Here is a 22142-nt window from a genome sequence, read left to right on the forward strand (position 1 = left end):
GGACATGTTCTCGCTCCATCTAATCCTCCAGTTTATCACATAAGTGGGCAGCATATAGTTTACTGATAATGCTTAGGAGACTAATTGGCCTGTAATTAGCAGGGTCCGATCTCAGGTCTTTTGTCTTTGGGGAGATGGTGAGCTTCTCCCATGAGGAACCCTCCACACCATTCATCTGAGTGTGAGCTTACCCTGTACCGGGCTTCTGGGCGAACCATCATGGACATCTTAGCATGCTGGCTCAGCGGCCTCTTGTACCCCACAGCTGACACCGGCCTCTTCATCATCTGCTGATTCCTGGCGAGGGAAAAGGACATCAAGCCCACTGCAGGAGCCAGCCCCCTCCCCTCCACAAGCGGCCCAACTTCGGACCCACTGAGTCTCTCCAACCAGCCTGCAATTGCCGCGTCAGGAAAATCTTGGAAGGGACCCCAAGGGTCATTCAGTCCAACCCCCTGCCATGCAGGAATCTCAGCTAAAGCATCCGTGGCAGATGGCCACCCAGCCTCCAAGGAAGGAGAGTCCTAGCTGCTACTGGTATGTCCCACAGAGAAATTTACGGTCTGCAAATAAAAACATCCTAAAGATCCCAGGCCACAGAGAGGTTAGGCTGGCCTCAACTAGAGCCAGGGCTTTCTCGGCCGCGGCTCCAATCTGGTGGAAGGCTCTGTCACAAGAGACTAGGGCCCTGCGGGACCTGACATCTTTCCGCAAGGGCTTGCAAGACAGAGCTGTTCCACCAGGCCTTTGCTCAGGGCGCAGCCTGACCCCCTCCTCTGGCAATCTGCACAGAATTTTGCTTGATGGTTGCCATTAATTTGATTTTAATTAATTTTATAATGAATGTTTTTAGAATGTTGAACTATTTTGATTGTTGTTAGCCGCCCTGAGCCCAGCTTCGGCTGGGGAGGGCGGGATATAAATAAAATTTATTTTTATTATTATTATTATTACTGTGCCACTCCTGGCTGCCAGGCTACATGACGGCAGCTGCTTGACAAGCCCAAGGCCAGCACCATCAGAAAACTTTCAGGCTGGTCTTGGTCGCTAAGAGCTACCATGAGAACAAGGGAAACGGGGATGTTCTGGGGAGAAGAGGAGTGCCTATCCCACAATTTAACTGGGAGCTGCAGGAGTAGGAACAGACAGGTGTGTGAATGCTGCCACTTGTATGAAACCTACCATAGCCAGAGTTCTCTCTGAGACCACGCCTGAGCTATAGTCGTTTGAAAAAACGACAATGCAAGTGCTTCCGTCAGGAGGTCTTGCCTCTCTTTCATTCAAATGCACATTTTAAATATCAGAACAACTTTTCCCACAAGGATTATTATGGGAAGGGCCTGATCTGCTCAGCTGTAGAGCACCTGGTTTTTAACGTTTGATGTTTTGTTTTTATAAATTCTGTAAGTCACCCAGAGTGGCTGGGGAAACCCAGCCAGATGGGTGGGATATAAATAAAAATTATTACAGTCGTACCTTGGATCCCGAACGCCTTGCGAGTCAAACGTTTTGGCTCCCAAACACCACAAACCCGGAAGTGAGTGTTCCGGTTTGTGAATGTTCTTTGGAATCCGAACGTCCGACGCGGCTTCCAATTGAGTGCAGGAAGCTCCTGCAGCCAATGGGAAGCTGCGCCTTGGTTGTCAAATGTTTTTGGATGTCGGACTTCCGGAACAGATACTGTTTGACAACCAAGGTATGACTGTATTATTATTATTATTATTATTATCTCCCAGTAGGTTTCCAAGCACAATTCAAAGTGCTGACCTTGAAAGCCCTGAAGGAGCGTCTCCACCCCCATCATTCTATTGTATTATTGTATTTTAGTGTTTTGTTGGAAGCCGCCCAGAGTGGCTGGGGAAACCCAGCCAGATGGGCAGGGTATAAATAAATTATTATTGTTATTGTTGTTGTTGTTGTTGTTACCTGCTTGGCATGCAGAAGGTTCCAGGTTCAGTCCTCCACCACAAGCACAACTAGTCTGTTTAAAACATAACTATTCTGCCCTTATTATATGAATGCTTCTCCCCATGAAAAAAGAGGAGGAATCCAAGCACACCTATGTTTTCACTGGCAGTTATGCTTGTGCAAGCACAGGCATGTCCTCCAGCCGGACATTCACACACAAACCGTGTTCCGGAGGTCTGACATCCAAAAACATTCGACAACCAAGGCGCAGCTTCCCATTGGCTGCAGGAGCTTCCTGCGCTCAATCGGAAGCTGCGTCGGACGTTCGGATTCCAAAGAACATTCACAAACCGGAACACTCACTTCCGGGTTTGTGGTGTTTGGGAGCCAAAACGTTTGATTCGCAAGGCGTTCGGGATCCAAGGTACGACTGTAATAATTTTTATTTATATCCCACACATCTGGCTGGGTTTCCCCAGCCACTCTGGGTGACTTACAGAATTTATAAAAACAAACAAATTGCCACGTGTCTCCCTCAACCTGGGAATGGCAGAGCTGTCCCCTAGCCATCTACTCTGCTTGCTTTTCCTATGAGTTGTACCCTGTGCAAAAGACAGAAGATTTTGCTTTCCTTGTCGGTCAGCAGATCTAAATTTGCTAACGGAGGCTTTATATAGCAAAGCTGTGTCAGCAGTTTCCCGACGCTGATCCTGGAGACACTTTATACTTGAAAGGAACGGGCCCAGCAAGAGATCTCTCGATTAATATATTCTTTGTTCATTACAAACACCATGCGGGGAAAGCTTTGTGTAGAAATTTGGAAATCTCCAGGGTGAGATATGCCGCCAGATGCGATTTCTCAGCCTGCTCCTTTCCATCTGTCCTCAACTGTCATACCTTGGGCCCTGCCTTGATTTTATCTTGCAGCATGTGGATTAACATCCCAGCTGGGAGGATGAAGATGAATGTGCAATGCAATGCCGTTACTATACTAGGTCCAGCACATGGTGTTTTGCAGCCTTAAGAGGCAGCATTGGGCAATCCAGTGGTTTCCTCCTCCTGACCCTTTGCAAGTTGCACTTGCAGAGGATTCTGGCGATACAGAAATCCATGAAGGGTAAGAGACTTTCAGAGGCAAAATGCCTCTCAGAACTAATTGCTGAGGATCAAGGTCCTTGTATTCATTTTCAACTTAGGTCCAGGGGCCTCAGGGATCACCTGAGCCCTTCTTTCCCTGCTCACTCACTGAGATTCAAGAGTGTCGTTGGTCATCCTACAAGTCCTTTGGAACTCACTGCCACTAGAGATTCAGCAGACACCTTCTGTGCTAACTTTTAAATGCCTGCTGCAAACATTTCTGTTCTGTTGCCTTATGTAGGCAAAAACATGAGCTTCCACAATGGTTAACTGATGTCTGCTTTTTAACTTTTTATGTTTTTTTATTTTATCTTTTGATTTCTGTAAACTGCTTTGACGCAGCAGTACACAAATATTGGTCTAAATAGAAAAATACATTAGCAAGCTCTGAGCTAAATTCCCGCTTTTAGGCAGCTGGGGACAGAACTCCATGATGCATCTGCAGCGTTCAAGTAGCGGTATTTACATCACAGCGTCTCCCATATAACATCCAAGGCTGCAGTGACCACCTTGCAGGATCAGAACCAGAGCTGCTGCCAGCCAGAATCCTGCCTCAATCAACCTGAGCTGCAAAATGGTGGCGTTGTGATTGTTGGGGCAGGAAAAGAAGGAGGGGAGCAGAAAGTCCGCTGCCCTTGGGTGAGCCACCAACTGAGAAAAATGGAGCTAAGCTTGGATTTCAAGTCCAGAGCTGCAGGGAACGGGCCGGATGAACTGAAAATCTAAAGAGATAATGGAGGGTTTGTCCCCCTTTCCCCAAACCCTACAGCCCAGCTCAAGGGGGCGCCAACTCACTCCAAGCGGGTGATGGGGTGCAGTTTCCACTGGTCCTCCTCCTCATCGAAGAACGACCTGTTCATGATCTTGTTCTTCTCTTCCAAGGGAATAAAGTTCTCGATAATCAGGTGCCTGCGGAGATCAACAAAGGTAGATGTCAGGGAACTGCCACTGGCTCAGAGGCGAGAAACAGAAGGGCAGCTGTGTTACAGGGAGCCTCCGAAAATCTTGCGAAGCAGTTCCTCTTCCGGGGAGGAGGAAAGCCCCACCTCCAGTGGGGAAGAGGTGCAAGAACCAGAGGATGCTGGTGGGAGCCTTAGCACCGCTCCTGGGCAAGCCAGACAGGAGGGAAACACGCCCTTGCCATCGCCCATCCTGCGCAGTAGCCTAAGGCCCAAAGAGGGGAGGAGACGGTTGGGGGTAACAAAGCTCTTACGTTGGGGGAGGTCCAAAAAAAAGACCATTCCTGGATTCTGCTAGCGATTGAGCCAGACATGAGCTTTGGGGCTCTTCACTGCAAATATTTTGCACCAAAAGAAAGCCTGTAAAACACAGGTTGGAGTCCTGCCTGGTTACTCTCGAGCAACCGCAACAGCCACCTGACAGTAATGTTGCAAGCACGCTCCAAGCAGCCTCAGTAAAAGTGAAATATTCGCTTTTCATTCCTGGCCAGCAGACAGCTTGCTCTGCAGGCCATTCCCAAGCCCTCGAGAGCAACGCACAGCTGGCTGCAAACCTACTTGAGCTTCAGCTCCCGTGTGAGCTCATTCTGGGTTTGCTCCAGCTCCTGGCGTTCTTTGATGTGCTCCTCCTGAAGGTCGTGGATTTCAGCCTTCACGGCTTGCAGCTTGGAAAAGAGCTGAAAGAGAGAGCCAGAGTCATGGGCTACAGCACAAACCGCCAAGCCTACCACCTCTGCCTCATGAGCGAGCGGCTGAGTTCTTGCACAGCTCCCAGCCACTTCAAAAGGGTTTGTGCAGGGAAACCTCTTGGTGGATTGTGCCCCACAATGGTATACCATAAGCTCAGGTTTTGGTTAAAAATAAAGGGCAGAGGCTGCTCAGTCCAGCTGCCTTCTTTAAATAATAATAATAATAATAATAATAATAATAATAATAATAATAATAATAATAATAATTTTATTTATACCCCACCCTTCCCGGTTCAAAAAATGGGCTCAGGGTGGCTAACAACAAATTTAAAACACTTTAAAACACTTAATTATAAAAGCAGCATAAAATACAGTATAAAAACATGAATAACAATAAAATTCAAAAATCAAAAATCAGTTAGATAATCCCCAGGGCTAGCTGGCTGAATTGGTCCTACCTGGGCCAGGGGAGAATTAGCTGTGGTGTCTCAGAGCGGGTGATCCTCATAAAAGGGGAGGGGGAAGGAAGAGAAGGGAAATAAAAGAACAGGGAAATTAAAGGCCAGGCAGAATAGCTCTGCCTTACAGGCCCAATGGAAGGAGGTTAAATCCAGCAGGGCTCTGGTCTCATGGGACAGAGCATTCCACCAGGTTGGAGCCATCACTGAGAAGGCCCTCGCCCTGGTGAAGGATAGTCCGACTTAAGGATCCAAGCAGGGTCAGCAAAGGGTGTGGTCTAGGGACAGTCCCAAGGGCTTGGTAACGAAATCTGGAGGGCCACAGTTGGATTTCAGGCCTGAGGTTCCCCCAGCCCTGTCTGAAACCAACCTAGCAAAATATTAATTCTATTGCAAAATAAAAAAAATCAAGGTAGTACATGACTACATAGCATCACAACCGATTACGTATAATAATTATGGCTCATAGAACTAGTTAGAACCTGTAAAATTACAACAGCTTACCAGGTCATGCAAGTGGAGAATTTTCCAGCCGAAAACTCTGAATTTTAATATGCATCTGTCAAAAAGCTTTGCATCTCCCCCAAGGTCAAAGGGAACCACTGGGCCTTATTCTTCATGGGGAGATGCAAGCTGTGCCTGGTTTGGGTAGGGGGAAATTCAGGGGGTTTGATCCACTCTGACTCCTTTGAGACAATTAACTATTGCCTGCCCTAAAAGCGCGGAGAAAACTGTCACATCTTAGTGCCTTGAAGATGGGAAGCCCAATTCTTTGGCCACATCCATGCTAATTTCCAGAGCTCACCTACAGTACCTGTACATACCTGCCTGCCCACCTCCAGGGAGGCCACTCACCTTTTTCAGTTTTTTAGTCTTGATATCCACTTCCTGCTGCAGGGAGCTGTAGGTCTCCTTCAGCTCCAAGGTCTCCTCGTCCCGACTCTCCATCTGCTGTTGGATTTCTCGCTCTCGTCGTTTCTACGGGAGACAACAAAGATGCCCTGTTTTTTTGGCCTGGAGCTCAGCGCTGTCCCATGCCATTCACTCGCAGGGGGTGAGAGAATTTACACAAGGCGTTACTGTACCAATCAATGCTGTGTATTTTTGGAGGATTTTATGCTGAAAGTTCCCTTTGTTCCAAATCATTTTAAGGGGAAATATTGTGAGGCTCAAGAAGCCTGAACTTTGTCTGGAATTGCTGAAAGGCTTACTGATGACCTCGGAACAGACTTGAAGACTGACCCCAAACCATGTTTACCATGCACCACTAGATTCAATGGGCTCATTTCCAAGTACCTGTGCACTGGACTGCAGCCACAGAGTGGAATTCAATGTGGCAGTAAGAGGTGGATCTGTGAGCAGAATGAGGTCCACTTCCATAATAGGATTTCCCTTCTCTCCTCCTCCTAAGCCTGTTTTTGGTTTTCCACCAAACACCAGAGCAGATTCAGGGGACATGTAGAGCAGAGACAGGGGTGTTCTGTTGCATAGGAAGACTTTGTTCTGCATGTGCATCAACTGAGACAAATCCCACCCCTACATTCTAAGTCAGGGGTAGGCAACCTAAGGCCCGGGGGCCGGATCCAGCCCAATCGCCTTCTAAATCCGGCCTGCGGATGGTCTGGGAATCAGCGTGTTTTTACATGAGTAGAATGTGTCCTTTTATTTAAAATGCATCTCTGGGTTATTTGTGGGGCATAGGAATTCGTTCATATTTTTTTCCAAAATATAGTCCGGCCCACCACATGGTCTGAGGGATGGTGGACCGCCCCACGGCTGAGTAAGGTTGCAAAGTGTTAATTGGCCAGAGGGGTTTTACAGGATGAAAAAGGGGAAGAGCCAACGAAGAACGTAAGCAAAGTTCAGTAAAATAGCTTTTCTCATGCAGCTTCTTGAAGATCTTGCAGTGTTTGCATTTTACCAGCTTTCAGCCGTTCTCAAAGTTTTCAAGCAATTAAGTTCATGAACCTCATGTATTTAAAAAGGAAACAGTAAGAGCAAAAGCCGCTGAGAACATCCCTGGGACACTCATCATTGAAACTGAAAGGACTTTCAAAACAGCAGCATTAGAACTTCCATATCCAGAGGAAGTATACCTTTGAATACCAATTGTTGCAGAGCAACAGCGGAAGAGGGGAGATTTGCCTTCAACCCCAAATGCGCTTTCTAGATGCATGAAGTTTTCCATTGTGGGCAGCAGGATGCTGGATTAGACCAACTACTATTCTGATCGAAACTGGTATATTAAATAAATAAATAAATAAATAAATAAATAAATAAATAAATAAATGATCCAGCAAGGCTCTTATTAAATTCGCATTGCTGCAGACTGGATTCCAAAGGTGCTTGCCCAGGAAATGTTCCCAGTGGGTTCTGCCCAAATGTTATAGACATCCTTGATCCTCGGTGGAATGGAAAAACGTGCTATGAGCTTCCCAGGGCCACAACACAGGGCAGTGGAGAATGTTCAGCCCTCCAACTTTCATCATCCCCAGCAAGAAGGGCCAGTGGGAAGGAATGATGGGAGTTGTAGTCCAGCCACAGGCTCCCCCCCCCCCCCCGTTCTGCACACTCTGGAAACCCTGCAACCCATCTCAACGCATGCACTTCTCCCTCTCCCTCTTACCTGTTCAGCAATCTCCTGCCGCTTCTGCTCCAGGATTTTTTGCTGCTCGTTTGTGTGGTCCACAATATTTTTCCCTCCAACAAGGAGCTTGCTTTCCATTGCCTGAAAAGCAGAACGGGAGGGGTGGAGGGTTCCAATAACCGAAGTCAGCATATTGCAGAGCCTCACAATTACTGCTTTCTTTAAAATAAAATGGGTAGAGATCTCCCACAGTTGTCTCATAAACCGTGCCTCCTTAGACCTAAGTTTGGCTTTTGGTTCGTGCTGCCCAGAAGCAGCTGTTCGGCTTTGCAGCATCTCTCAAAGGACTCCAGCAGAGGAGAACTGCCCCAACCCTGGAGATACCAGGGAGTGAGCCTAGAATCTTAAGATGTGCTTTCTCCATACATTTCCCACGCTTATAATGGGTACCCTCAGTCCATTATAACGACTCTACACTTTGGGTGAAGATGGAGGACTGTTCATGTTTTGCATTTTCCCATCAGAGTTCTAGCTCTTCTCCTTACCTTTGGGAGGCAGTGAAATTGGGTGGCTGACGCTTTTGACAAGTGTACCCTGAGGAGATGGCTCAAATGGCCTCAAAGACTTCTTACTCTGCTCTCCCGGCACATTCCTCTTTCTTAACATCTCCTATGCCAGGCATGGCCAAACTTGGCCCTCTAGCTGTTTTGGGACTACAGTTCCCATCATCCCTGACCACTGGTCCCGTTAGCTAGGGATGATGGGAGTTGTAGTCCCAAAACAGCTGGCGGGCCAAATTTGGCCATGCCTGCCCTATGCAAATCCGAAGACAAGTTGACCTTTTCTAACACACTCATAAATTTGGGGTTTTCCTCTCCGAGTGACTTATTACGGTCCTTTCACACCAACAGATCACTGAGAAATTAAGAAGGATCAGACTCGATTATATCATCATCATATTTATTTATATCCCGCCTTTTCCCCTGACAGGGACTCAGGGTGGCTTTCTAGCTGTTTGGTGGGCTTTCATTACATATATGAATAATCGTTCCCATCTGAACCTGCCAAATATGACTTTGCATGGGACTATTCATGGCATAGGATGCGGGTGGCGCTGTGGGTAAAACCTCAGCGCCTAGGACTTGCCGATCGCATGGTCGGTGGTTCAAATCCCCATGCCGGGGTGCGCTCCCGTCGTTCGGTCCCAGCGCCTGCCAACCTAGCAGTTCGAAAGCACACCGGATGCAAGTAGATAAATAGGGACCGCTTACCAGCGGGAAGGTAAACGGTGTTCCGTGTGCTGCGCTGGCTTGCCAGATGCAGCTTGTCACGCTGGCCACGTGACCCGGAAGTGTCTGCGGACACTCCCGGCCTATAGAGTGAGATGGGCGCACAACCCTAGAGTCTGTCAAGACTGGCCCGTACGGGCAGGGGTACCTTTACCTTTATTCATGGCATCTGCATAGGTCTCGGTGTATAAAAACCTCCTGTGTCTCTGGGTCTTCATTTGAACCACATGGCAACCGCTTGTGACCCATGTCCCTGCCTCTGTTTTTCTTATTCTTTTCACACTTTCCTCGCATCTCAATGGAAGATTTGGTCATTGCTTTGCTTTGCATTATCACTGTTTTCACGTATCAGTCGATTGTTACGTGTTCATTAAGATTCATAAAAATGCAAATAAATAATGACAGGAAATGAATTGGGTTGGGCTGAGAATACCTGCTCAGGTCCCACTCCTTTTTTCCCCCCATCAAGCATTTCTTTTACTAATCACAGTTAGAAGAAAACACTGATTTTTGACCGGCCTTCAGATCTTGTGAAAACTTACCAAGATGGGAAGCTGTTTCACCTTTGGCTCATTAAGGTGAGGTGGCCATCCCCGACTCTACGAGCAGCTGACAGAGGAAGGATGAAGATGGTTCATTGGCAGCTGTGGGCAACACTTGATTAAATGTGCACAAGCTCTTCACATGCATGCCACCCCTTCACTCTCCCCTTCATGAAAGCAAGGAAACAAGCCAGGAAGTCACAATAAACTAGAGCTTTCTATTACGTGTGAACTGGACTAGGAAGCTATGGGCAACAGCTTCTGAACAGGCCAGGATAAGACAGGATAAAGCAAACAGCTGCAAGGTTGTTTGTTTGTTTGTTTACAGTGTTTTATAAATTTTATGAAATAAAATAAAATAAAGCTGGCCTGCCAATACCTGGAAGCCACTGTCCATCACTCCCCACTTAGCACACAACAGAAAACTATGGCTAGATGCAAGGTCTTGGCTTGCTTCCCTGCTTGCACAAAGAGGGAGTCTGTGAGTGCACAGATCTCATGCGTCCGTCCTTGCCTCTGAAGCCAGAATTTGATTGTCCAAATCAGGTCTTAAATCACCTACACCTCTCCAACTGCTGGCTGCAGTTCTCTAGCTGTGAATAATTTGGAAAGGAAAACCTTTGAACTCAGAATCTCAGAACCACTCTGAACATCAGAGAAGCGTTTCAGGAACAATTCCCAATCCCTATGTTTCTGTTTTTAGTCTTCAACACTGAACCTCCCCCAGAGAGGTTCCTCCCAGGCCACTTTTCTGAATCCACAGAACTCGGCAAAGAGCCTCCTACCTTGATTTTGGCGCCCAGCCTTTCAGCTGCCTCCTTCTCTCGCTTCAGGTCTTCCATCTTCTTCTCCTTCTCCTTCAGCAGCCTCATCTTGTCCTCGGCCACCAAACTGTGGTCCTCCAGGATAGCCCTCTTCTCGATCTCCAGCTTCTCCTGCTGCTCTTTCCAGTAGTCACCTTTGTTACCGCCTCCTTCCTCCTCCCCTTCTTCGCCATCTTCCTCCTCGTCCTCATCCTCCCCGCCGGCGCTGAAGCTTCCATCTCTCCTCCTGTCTTTCTTCTTCCTCTTGACAACGGACCGCTTTTCTAGCTGCGCCTTGAGCCTGGCAATCTCCTCCTGGAATTCCCGCAGCAGCGCATCCTTGGGGTCTTCGTTCACTCTGGGCTTGTTCTTGATGTTCTTGGCCCGGTTGGCGTACCGCAGCGTCGTCAGGGTCTCGTCGACGTTGTACGAGGCGGGGCCGATGTTGGCCACCATCACCGTCTTGGCGTTGCCCCCTAACGAATCCTGGAGCAGCCTGGTGAGCTTGGAATCCCGATAGGGAATGTGTGTGCTTTTGCCGTCCACCAGGGCAGATATGACGTTCCCCAAGGCAGAGAGAGAGAGGTTGATCTTTGTCGCTTCTTTCAACCTCTCCCCCTGGGCTCCAGTCTTAGACTGGCGCTCGCTGCCAGCAAGGTCCACCAGGTTGAGCTTCCCGACACGTATGTGGTTCTCCCCATCGAGCCCCACTTCGCTGCACTCGATGGTGATCACAAAGATGGCGTGCGAACGGGAGCTGTGCTCGTTCATGTTGGTGGCCCCGACTGAGCGGTTCTGGTTCCCCACGTTCATGACATGCTCTATTTCCTTGACGCTCTTTGTGACGAAGGACGACAAGTCCTTCACGTACACTCCCGTGTCTGGCCGCTCCTTCAGCTCCAGCCTCTTGGACTGATCCTTTGACAACAAGTCCCGGATTTCCTCCTGATAGATCTCCAGGTAAGAAGCCCTCACCAGGTACTGCTGGTTTTGAGACCGGGAGATGTGCGTGAAGATGTGGTCGAAGGAATTGGGGATGACGCCCCTTTTCTCGGGGTCGCCACGCACACCTTCCATCGTGTACGTCTTCCCCGTGCCGGTTTGCCCGTAGGCAAAGATGGTCCCGTTGAACCCCTGCAGGACCGAGTCCACCAGGGGCCGGAAGGTCTCATCGTAGAGTTCAAACTGCTTGGAATTCCAGTCGTAAACGGCATCAAAGGTGAAAGTCTTTGGCAGCTCGTGAGAAGTCCCCTTGGGGTTCTTCACCGACACCTGCCCCAACTTGACGTCCACCTGGACCACTTGCTCGTAGGACGCGACTTTCTCTTTGCTGTTCATCGGCCGGCATCGCACCACCACTCTGACTGACTCTGAGCACTTTAACTTCGACATGACAACAGGTTGGCGCTAGGGCAAACTCAGCAGACGGCAGGACCAGGAAGGCCAGGGGTTTTTCCAAACCTGGAAAGAATCAAAGGTGAGAATTGAGCACAGAGGTAAGGCACAAAAGCAGTGAGTACAAACCAGCCCCCCACTCCACCCCCCGGTCTGGCTTTTAACGCTAGAGATGAAAGTTGAAACCCAAGCCCAAACATCCATTCCCAGGGTGGACAGGCCAAGCCACCATCTCAAAATCTCAATTTCCCAACTGTAATAGGAAAAGAAGCAAAAACATCCCTCTCGGAGTTACTGTGAGGCAGAACAACAAGAAGAAATAACAATGTAAAATGTTTTTTCCCTTTCTAAATGACAGGAAATAAGTGCTTCCTATTCCCATTTGATCAGTATTAGTGCTGAAGCAAATGGCTTTTAACTCAAGTTTCGTTAAAAATGAGAAATATCACTTTGGATGATGATAATAATAACTATGATAACAGAAATAACAGTAGTAGTAGTAGTAATGATAATATATTAAATATGTATACAGTGGTGCCTCGCAAGACGAAATTAATCCGTTCTGTGAGGCTCTACGTATAGCGGTTTTTTCGTCTTGCGAAGCAAGCCCATTGACAGCTTAGCGGATTAGCTCTATTAGCGGTTTAGCGGCTTTTAGCGGCTTATCAGCTTAGCAGATCAGCTGATAAGCGGCTTAGCTGCTTAGAAAAAGGGGGGAAAAGGGAAAAAAACCTGCAGGAACTCGCAAGACATTTTCGTCTTGCGAAGCAAGCCCATAGGGAAATTTGTTTTGCGAAGCACCTCCAAAACGGAAAACCCTTTCGTCTAGCGGGTTTTCCGTCTTGCGAGGCGTTCGTCTTGTGGGGCACCACTGTACCACCCTTCATCCGTAGATCACAGGGCAGTTCACATCATAAAAATACAAAATCAAAACACATGATATGTAATAAAACAAGCAACAAGCAAACCTTCCCACAAACACATTTAAAAGGCCATAGAATGTTTATCAGCCCAAAGCCTGGTTACAGAGCAACATTTTCGCCTGGACTCTAAAGATAAGTAATGGAGAAGCCAGGCGAGCCCTCCTGGGGAGAGCATTCCACAAAAGGGGAGCCACTGCAGAAAAGGCCTGGTCTCATGTTGCCACCCTCCAGACCTCTCGTGGAGGGGGCACACGAAGAAGGGCCTTGGAGGATTATCTGCCGTGGTTCCTACAGCATCATTCAAAACCTTAAGTCTGAATAGCCTGTGCGGCCAGAGGTTCAGAGAGGTCTAGCCATTCTGAAATTCTCAACTTTCACCCTTTCAAGAAAAATGTGCAAAAGGGCAGTGCTAGCTCTTTTATTTCCCTTCCCTTCTCTTCCCTCCCCCTCCCCTTTTATGAAGATCACCTGCTCTGAGACCCCACAGCTAATTCTCTCCTGGCCTCCTCGCTGGCCCAAGTAGGACCAATTCAGCCAGCTAGCCCTGGGGATTATCTGATTGATTTTTGATTTTTATTGTTATTCATGTTTTTATACCATATTTTATGCTGCTTTCATAATTAAGTATTTTAAAGTGTTTCAAATTTGTTGTTAGCCGCCCTGAGCCTGGTTTTTGAACCAGGAAGGGCGGGGTATAAATAAATAATAATAATAATAATAATAATAATAATAATAATAATAATAATAATTATTATTATTATTATTATTATTATTATTATTATTATTATTATTATTATTTTCAGCCAGCTTCCAAGTTAAGAGTCTCTTGTATGTTCAGGGACGTTGTCCACACGCTGCCGGACTCCTTTTGCTCCTCTTTCCTTCCCTCACAGGCCCAGATTTTGTCACAACCCTGTTGCCCTCCAACCATGTTCTACAATGCACGCCTTTCCTTTCCACCTCGGCAGCAGCTGACCTCACCAACCAACTCAAAGCGCTGTAATAGTGCAAGCTGAGTTATATGACAATGATCTGCTCGATTAAAAAAAACCCCAACACCACCATTATTCAAAACTGTTGATTTCTTGCCCAAGGAGAAGCTTTTCCTGATAAGAAAGTAGAACACAGGAAGTGGCCGTAGACTGATGAGTCAGGCCGGTGGACCACCCAGCTTAATATTGTCTACACTGAATAGCCGCAGTTCTCCAGGCTTCCAGACATGGTCCTCTCCCAGTCTTCCCTGGAGATACCAGGGACTGAACCCAGGATCTTCTACTACTGAGCTACAGTCCTACACTGTATAACTCTGTACACCGTGGACTCTCCTTCCTTGGAGGTTTTTAAGCAGAGGTTGGGTGGCCATCTGTCATGGATGGTTTAGCTGAGATTCCTGCATTGCAAGAGGTTGGACTCTACGATTCTAAGATTTCCCAGATGCAGCAATTGCACATGCTATCCAGGAACTCTCAAATTTTAGATCCTAGAAAACTGCCCTAAAGCTTTTGCTTTCTTCCTACTTAAAATGCTTCCAAGTCACTTTCGTTAGCCTTAATTAAAAATGTAATAGAACTCTCAGAGGGGCTCATCATTGCTAGGAAACCACACGTTCAGGCCAGAATGATAACATTCCAGAAAATGCATGGGTGGCACTGAAAGCAGCGGCTTCTTGCCTCCTTCTCACCCTCTTGCCCCCACAATGTGTGATTGCTAGAAAATGCACGGCACGACATCCTCGCACTTCCCTCTTCCACTTCCTTGGGGTCTAGGATCTAGGGATCTTAGTGGGCCCACAAGCTGAACATGAGTCCACAGTGTGACGCAGCAGCAAAAAAGGCTAATGCTATTCTAGCTGCAGGGGCGCGGGTGGCGCTGTGGGTTAAACCACTGAACCTAGGACTTGATGATCAGAAGGTCGGCGGTTCAAATCCCCGCAACGGGGTGAGCTCCCGTTGCTCGGTCCCTGCTCCTGCCAACCTAGTAGTTCGAAAGCACGTCAAAGTGCAAGTAGATAAATAGGTACCGCTCCGGCGGGAAGGTAAACGGCGTTTCCGTGCGCTGCTCTGGTTCGCTAGAAGCGGCCTAGTCCTGCTGGCCACATGACCCGGAAGCTGTACGCCGGCTCCCTCAGCCAATAAAGTGAGATGAGCACTGCAACCCCAGTGTCAGTCATGACTGGACCTAATGGTCAGGGGTCCCTTTACCTTTATTCTAGGCTACATCAACAGAAGGACAGTATTCCGATCAAGGGAAGTCATAGTACAGTTCTATTCTGCCTCGGTTTCCAGACAGACCCGGCATCCTTTCCTGGAAATCACATACTGCCTGTATGGCTGCAGTAACGGAGTAATTTTGACTAATCTGTTTTCGCTTCCACCTCTGTGCTTGGAAAGTCACTGCAAACCAAGGCTGAGAACTGGTTCTGGCGAGAGGGCCAGATCCTTAGCTCTTCCACCCCTAGCAGGCCAAGTAGGACAGGTCAGTGGAGCAGCCCAGCTGTCAATCACCTAATGTCACAATGATGACAGGTGACCTTCTTTGCCCACAGGGGTCTTCAGAAGCCTCTTTTAAAGTGCTGCAGAAAATAGCATTTTGAAAGGGGCTTCTGAAGATCTGACCAGTTGTCAGGTCTTCAAAAGCCCCTTTCAATGTGCTTTGTACCAATCAGCTAGCAGGCAGTGCCTGCAATCCCCATGGATCTTACCTGCCACACAACAGACGTCATATATGACTTCACATGCAGGGCAGCTGGCCATGGCTTTGCCAAAAGGGCCTTGTGGGACGAATGCAGAGGCCCGGCAGGCCTAATTAGTCCAGGGTGGAGGCTGGAGACCCCCACCCCTGCTATAACCAAACCAGTGGAAGAGCCAAGAAGCCAAAGGAAATAAATGTTCAATCAGCCCTGCCAGGGACGGAGCCTGACAGCAGCCACAATCTAAGAGCATCAAATAAACAAGTTCGGTCAGGCTGCCTGTAGCTTCAACAGGAAAGCGATTCCTGCCCGTCGAGCCTTCAAGCACAACATGCCATGGCCTGAATGCAGGCCTAATTCTGTACTGACATGACCTGAACAGTTTTTATTTTAGTGCTGTCGGCTGTAAAGCAGACCATTCAACTCGGTGCAAGATAAAAGATTCAGAACGCTGCAACTGCGCCTTGCCAGAGATTAGGACACCTGGTGCATCTTCCATAACCCATATTACACCCTCCCCCCCAAAAAACAACAACTATTTGTGCTCTGCGGAGGTTTTGGACTACAACTCCCATCAGCCCCAAGCAGCACAACTGATGTGACATAGTCCAAATCATGCAGAAGGTGCTACTTTCTGGAAAGCGATAACACAGGTTCTCTATTTGCACGCCGAAGGAACACACAAGCATCAGAAAGTTAGGATGAGAGCTGAACTGAATGATCCGCTGGGCCCTGTTTCCGTTTAAGGCACGTACTGAAGTATACTCAGCGCAGATGAATTGCCTCGTCGTATTAACTGTATGGCTGGCTAAGGAGAGATAATGAGGGTGGATTTTCTTCCCCCTTTCAATTAACAATTTATACAAAGTGGGTGAAGTCAAGGGGAGAGGCTGCTGCTTGGTGGTAGAGCGCATGATTTGCATGCTGAATGCTCCCGTTTCTGCCACAAGGAGATCCCGTGAAAGGACCTTTGGCAGGAGGGCTGAGAGACCTCACTGTTAAGCCCTGGGGAGACGCTGCCAGCCACAGCAAAGGCTACTGAACTAGATGGGGGAGAGGTTTGTCTGAGTTTTAAGGCAGCTCCTTACCTTCCACAAAGCTGGGATTTCAAGCCTGATTTTGACATTGTGAGGACAAAGGGGTGGTATTCATCCTGGAGCATGGAATGAGGTTCTTTGAAACTAGCACGGATGGTAGCTGAAGAATTTGGGGGTCGAGGAGACGTTCTGGGAACCACACGATGGGAGGAAACGCATGGTTCCCAGCAGTGTGCCTTTGTTTATTTTGCCAAAAGCAGAGTACACCACATGTGACAGCAAATGTCCGTCAAGCAGGTTCTGCCATGCGCTACTGTGCCTTAATTGCTTGCACCCAAATATATCAATTATTTGTAACCAAACATTTCATGAGGCGACGCACTCCATCCCTGCTGAATGCCCGGCCCAACATCCTATTTTAGACACGCCTTTAAGACACGGCGTTCTCCGGAAAGATCCCTCTCACTCTTCTGAAATCCAAAAGCAATCTGGCCAGATCCCAAATTGACTCTAATCCACTACACTCACCCAGAGCTTCAGATTGCATTTCCAATTGTACAGAATACGGGAACCAATTCAAAGCCTGTTTTCTTGGAGCGTAGGATGAAGTCATGCCTGAAAATTAAGTCCTGGTACTATTTGAAATTAAATTGGTGTGGCAGTTCAATCATCAAAGAATTTTAGAAGAAATCGGAAATTAAGGAGACCAGTTAATTCAAATAGACTGAGCCTTGAGAACCAACAAGCTAGGACAAGATTGCTACATACTGGATATATTCCAGGACTGCCTTTAATTTTATTTTAGTAGTGTAAACACAAGATTCCACACTAGACCTGGAAGGTGGAGGCTGAGATTTAAAGAGATTCTAAGAACAATTATTTTCCATTTTTGCTACTTGAACCTGTCAAGTATCTGTAATTATGTTCCTTCTTAGCATCATTTGGCTCCTTCCATTATTCCATCTTATAAATGGGTAATTTGTGATTTTCCTCTCTTTCAGCAATTTTTCCTCTTTATGGTAAAGAGGTGTCTCAAATCAGACAGAATATTCCAGGTGTGAACTGTGGAGCATTATGATGAGGTATTTTTCTCAGCTGAACTAATTCTACTGAGTACACACCATAAACTTAACCTCCAGCTAAAAAATAGTAGTAGTAGTGTATTAGTAATAATAGTGATTTTTTTTTTAAATAGTGTTTATGTTCCCTGATCTATGGGCTCAAAGAAACTGGAAACACAGATATGTCTTAGGCAAAATATATTTCTTTTTGTGATTTTATTTTTTAGGAGTTGAAAATTGAAATTGAACACCCTTCAGAAAAGCAGAGCAATCAATGGCTGTTTGGCTTCTCTTGAAAAAGCCAAGCTTTGCTACCTTTCAGCTTTAATAGGGCTAGAGAAAATCACCCACCTCAAAATCTATCCTCATCCTGCCTTTCCCAGATGTCTCCCTCTCATATAGATATCACAGTCATGTACAAAAAAACTCCCTATATATACTAATTGACGCTCTTATTTCATCCCCATGAAATACAAAAGAGTCAAGCAAGGCCTTTGATCAGGGACAACATCTGCTGGGTTAGGGGCATAATTGCACAATGCTCTTCATCAGTTGGAACACAAAAATAGCTAAATCTAAAGTATTTTTTTACAAGACAAGGTTGATTGCATATGTAAACAATTTTATCGGTCCACAAAATCTCGCGTGTTCTTTCACTAAAAGACGGTCCAATAAAATATATCAATTCAGTCTATTCTGTGTTTCTTATTGACTGAAAATTGCATGACAATCGCCCTTATATGACCCCACGCTGCTAGGCATTCAGTGACAACCAATACAGCCAAGCAACAGAGCAACTGTCAAAATCAGATCTATGGCAGTTTAGAGAAACACACCACAGGCTCTGTTAAAACACACCGTCCTGAGAACAAAGACAGAATAAACTATTCATTTGCAGAATTGGGTTTCTTCTCCTGTGTAAGGAGAGGAAACAAGCACCCTTCTTACTTTGATGAAATCATTTTTTGCAGCAATGAATTGCTACATAAGCAAGACCACCACAGCCAACTGTCCCTTGCGCAGATGAGCAATGAACATAATGCTGCCTTCCTATTGCACCAGCAATATTATGTTGCACGAAATAGAATAGTGTAAGATTCTCTAGTAAAATGTGCCAAATTAAATATCCGAATCCCCTTTGCAGTTGACCACTATTTTATCTAGTTCTTTCCTCCTGATCTTCTTAGCTGGCAATAGTATGGCTCCCTCTAGTTCGGCTCCTTTGGTGGTGCCTGGTCTTCAGTGTCTATATGAAGCCTGATCCTATGTCTGCTTACTCAGAAGCAAGCCCTACTGAATGCAACAGAACTTGCTTCCTAGTTGTGTGGATTACACACACAGATGCATGGTTATGTGTGCAAGCCTACAAGACAAGGAGATTCAACAACCACAGGATGGAGACAGGAAGCAGAGTCTAGGAAGCAGTGTTAGAAATCAGCAAGGCGCCGGGCACATTTTGCTGCTGGCTGGGATGCAATTGCAACCATCTGGCTGGCCTCTCCAAGGTTTCTTAAGCAGGTAAGCAGAATAACTCATTTATTGCACTTATATCCCACCTTTTCCTCCAAGGAGTGGAGTACATGGTTCACCCCCCTCTCAGTTAATCCCCACAACAACCCTGTAAGGTAGGTTAAGAGGTTGTGACTGACTTCAAGATTACGCAGTGAGCTTCAGGACTGAGTGGGGATTTGAACCCTGATCTCCCAGGTCCTAGTCTGACACTCGAACCACTTCACCACACTGGCTTCCTAGAGTACTTCTGCTGTGGGGGCGCTATATAAATTAAGTAGGTAAATAAATACGGGGAAAGCAAAATGTCACTCAGAGAAGGATCTGAAATATTTTCCTTGAAGCTTGAATTTGTTTTATTCTGGACTGCTTAATTTTATGTTTTAATGTGTTGTAAACCGCTTTGATTTTTTTGTCTTTAAAATATAAAGTGGTATCAAAATGAAATGCGAAATATTAATAACAATTAAAAAAATCTCACTAGGGGGAAAAATGGCACCTAGACAGTCTGTAGGTTCAAGGTGTTCAAGGTGATATTTGGCAATTAGCTTATAAATCTGAGTTTCTAATACTGGCAGAAACTCTCCAGGGTCTTTTCCTATCATTTAATTTGTAGACTTATTTTATTTTTTTAAATCCACATATAAATGGTAAGTAATTCAACCTTGGCATGCGAAAGATATGCTCCACTGCTGAGGTACACTCCTTCCATCTCCCTAAATGTTTTGATGAGCAGCCTTGATGTGCAAGCTGCCTCCTGAACACAGGTAGAAGCATCCTCATATAAGACACTTAAAGCATGGCAAGAGGGCAGGTGTTCCCACCCAGAAAGGAAGATCAGTCACAAGCAGGGGTGAGTTCTGGTCCATAAGAGGAGCCCTGCTGGATCTGGTCCGGGATCTTGCTCTCACAGGGCTATGGGAAGCACAAGGGGGTTTCAGCAGAGGCTCCACGACCACCTGTCACGTATGATCTAGTTGACATTCATGCATTGCGGGGGGTTGGACTAGATGACCCGTGGGGTCCCTTCCAACGCTACGGTTCTACAATGCTGTGGTGCTGAGAGGCATAATGCCTCCGGCGGTGGAGGCAGACCACAGCCATCACGGCTAGCGACCACGGACAGCCGTGTCTTGTCTAATTGTCTCACAAAAGCCATCCCTGCTGGTGGCTGCCTCTTGTGTTTGAGGACTCCCTCAAAGAACTGCAGGGGACGGACGGACAGGCATTTAATAACATGCGGAAGAACAGAAGAAGAGATCACGCCCATGGCCCATGGCGTCCAGCATTGCCTCCTCACGGTGGCCCACCAGAAAACCCACAAGCAGGATTCGAACACAAGATCCCTCTCCCTTCCTGCTGGGGTTTTCCAGAAAGTGGGATTCAGAAGTGGAGGGCAAGAGCATGGCCCTCCTGGCTAGGAGCCCCCCATAGCCCCCTCCTCCTCCTCCATGTATTTGTTTCCATCCCAGCTGGTGGCCCTCCCTGCCTCCTCCTGCGGGGTCAATTCACCTGGGCAGGGCCTTGTGTGTATGAGGCAGACGCCGACCCCCATCCTCCAGAGGAAGGGAGGGGAGCATCCGGGTGCGTGCACGCATCCACCATCCACACCCACGCCCAGACACGCGTGTAGAAGGTGGCGGGAGGAGGGGAGGGGAAGGGAGCACCCGGGTGCGCGTGCACGCATTCCCACGGTTCCACGCCCAGACACGCGTGTGCCTTGAGGTGCAGAAGGATACGGGGAGAGGAGGGGGAGGGAGCACCCCGGTGCGCGTGCACGCATTCCCACGTTTCCACGCCCAGACACGCGTGTGCCCCTGAGCGTGAGGATGGGGAGAGAGAGGGGGAGAGGCGTGGGGCCGCCCGAGGCCCCCGCCCCACAGATGCGGTTCCTCCCCCTCCTCCTCCCGCCGCGGGCGCGCACCCCCTCGCCGCCCCAGGCGCGCGCACGGTGCTGGTGGAAGGGGGGAGAAGGCGAGGGAGGGCGAGGCCCCTCACTCACCTGCGCCGTCACCATGGAGACCCCCTCCTCCTCCCGCCGCTGCGGCAGGGACAGCGGCAGCACCGGATACGGCAGGGGGAGTCCGGCCCCGCCGCGGCCGCCGCTCACTTCCTTGGCAACGCGGCCGCCCGCCCCGAAGCCATCACTTCCTTGGCGACGCCCCGCCCCTAGCAACGGGCCCCGCCTCCTCGGCGCCCTCGGCCCTGGCAACGGGACACGCCCCTGGCAACGCGACACGCCCCTCCGGCCCTCGAGGCGCCCCAGCCACGTGCGCCAGGCGCGGCTTACGCGGGCCTGTGCTTTTTTTAAAAAAAAATATAATTTTTATTAAGTTTTCTGTTTCTACAATTTAAAATCCTCGTTCCTGAAGATATCAGTGACTTCCCTTCTTCTCTTTCCATGGTTCATTTTACATATCCTGAATCCCTGCATATTTTACAAAAACTATACAATTCAGTATTCCATTATTACAGCCATCAAAACTAATTTACACCGCTGAATTTATCTTAATGCTGCCGGCGTTTTCAACTGTATGGCTTAGGTGTGTTTTAATCCACTGGAGAAAGCAGGAGATCCGGAGTTTCTATGAGCTCAGCTTGATCTTTCCTTTTATAGTTTATAGTTGATATATGAATTTTTATATAAATAAACTTATGTATATATGACATTAATATCAGTCCATAGATCCATAGATGTCAGGGTGGTCCGCAACATAAAAATGCAATATAAAAAATACATAATACAGTTAAGCAAAAACAAACCAATAGCCTCTCCTTGTAATTGGGATGCTTAGCACATCTTTTAGTTGCTGCTTCGTTAACAGTGTTTATTGATGCTCTGTTTGCTCTTGGTTATAGTGTAAATTTTAAAAAAAAATAGTGCATAGTTTTTAGTGCTGCCTTTGCTGTGAACCAATGCTGGATTATAAAGTAAGTAAATCTTATTTTTAAACTTACTTTACAAGCTGTTGCCTGATTCTTTCCTAAGAGGGACTGGCTAAAAAGGAGGTTTTGCAGCCTAATTCCTATGCTTGCAATTTTGCTGCCAAGGATGGGATTTTAAAACTCTGTTTAACAGTCACACGTATGGGGGAGGGCCTGGAAGGATAAATTTGCAATTACCGGTAATATACCCTCCTACAGCACTCATGAAAT

General features: G+C 47.4%; 1 protein-coding gene across 1 annotated transcript in view; it reads right to left on the bottom strand.

Annotated features, from left to right (window-relative positions):
* The window catches only part of KIF3B (kinesin family member 3B), a 34434-nt gene extending 13324 nt beyond the window's left edge, over positions 1 to 21110 (bottom strand). The window contains exons 1-7 of the mRNA XM_081916807.1: positions 20989 to 21110; positions 10355 to 11833; positions 7778 to 7879; positions 6007 to 6129; positions 4563 to 4681; positions 3841 to 3954; positions 192 to 297 (exon numbers count right to left, since the gene is read on the bottom strand). Coding sequence (XP_081772933.1) covers positions 192 to 297; positions 3841 to 3954; positions 4563 to 4681; positions 6007 to 6129; positions 7778 to 7879; positions 10355 to 11764 — 1974 coding nt within the window. The 5' untranslated portion in view covers positions 11765 to 11833; positions 20989 to 21110. The remainder of the gene's footprint in view (positions 1 to 191; positions 298 to 3840; positions 3955 to 4562; positions 4682 to 6006; positions 6130 to 7777; positions 7880 to 10354; positions 11834 to 20988) is intronic.
* Between the last annotated feature and the right edge of the window lie 1032 nt (positions 21111 to 22142).

The sequence above is a fragment of the Podarcis melisellensis genome (assembly GCF_964234715.1).
Source record: "Podarcis melisellensis genome assembly, chromosome: 6".
Taxonomy (NCBI): domain Eukaryota; kingdom Metazoa; phylum Chordata; class Lepidosauria; order Squamata; family Lacertidae; genus Podarcis; species Podarcis melisellensis.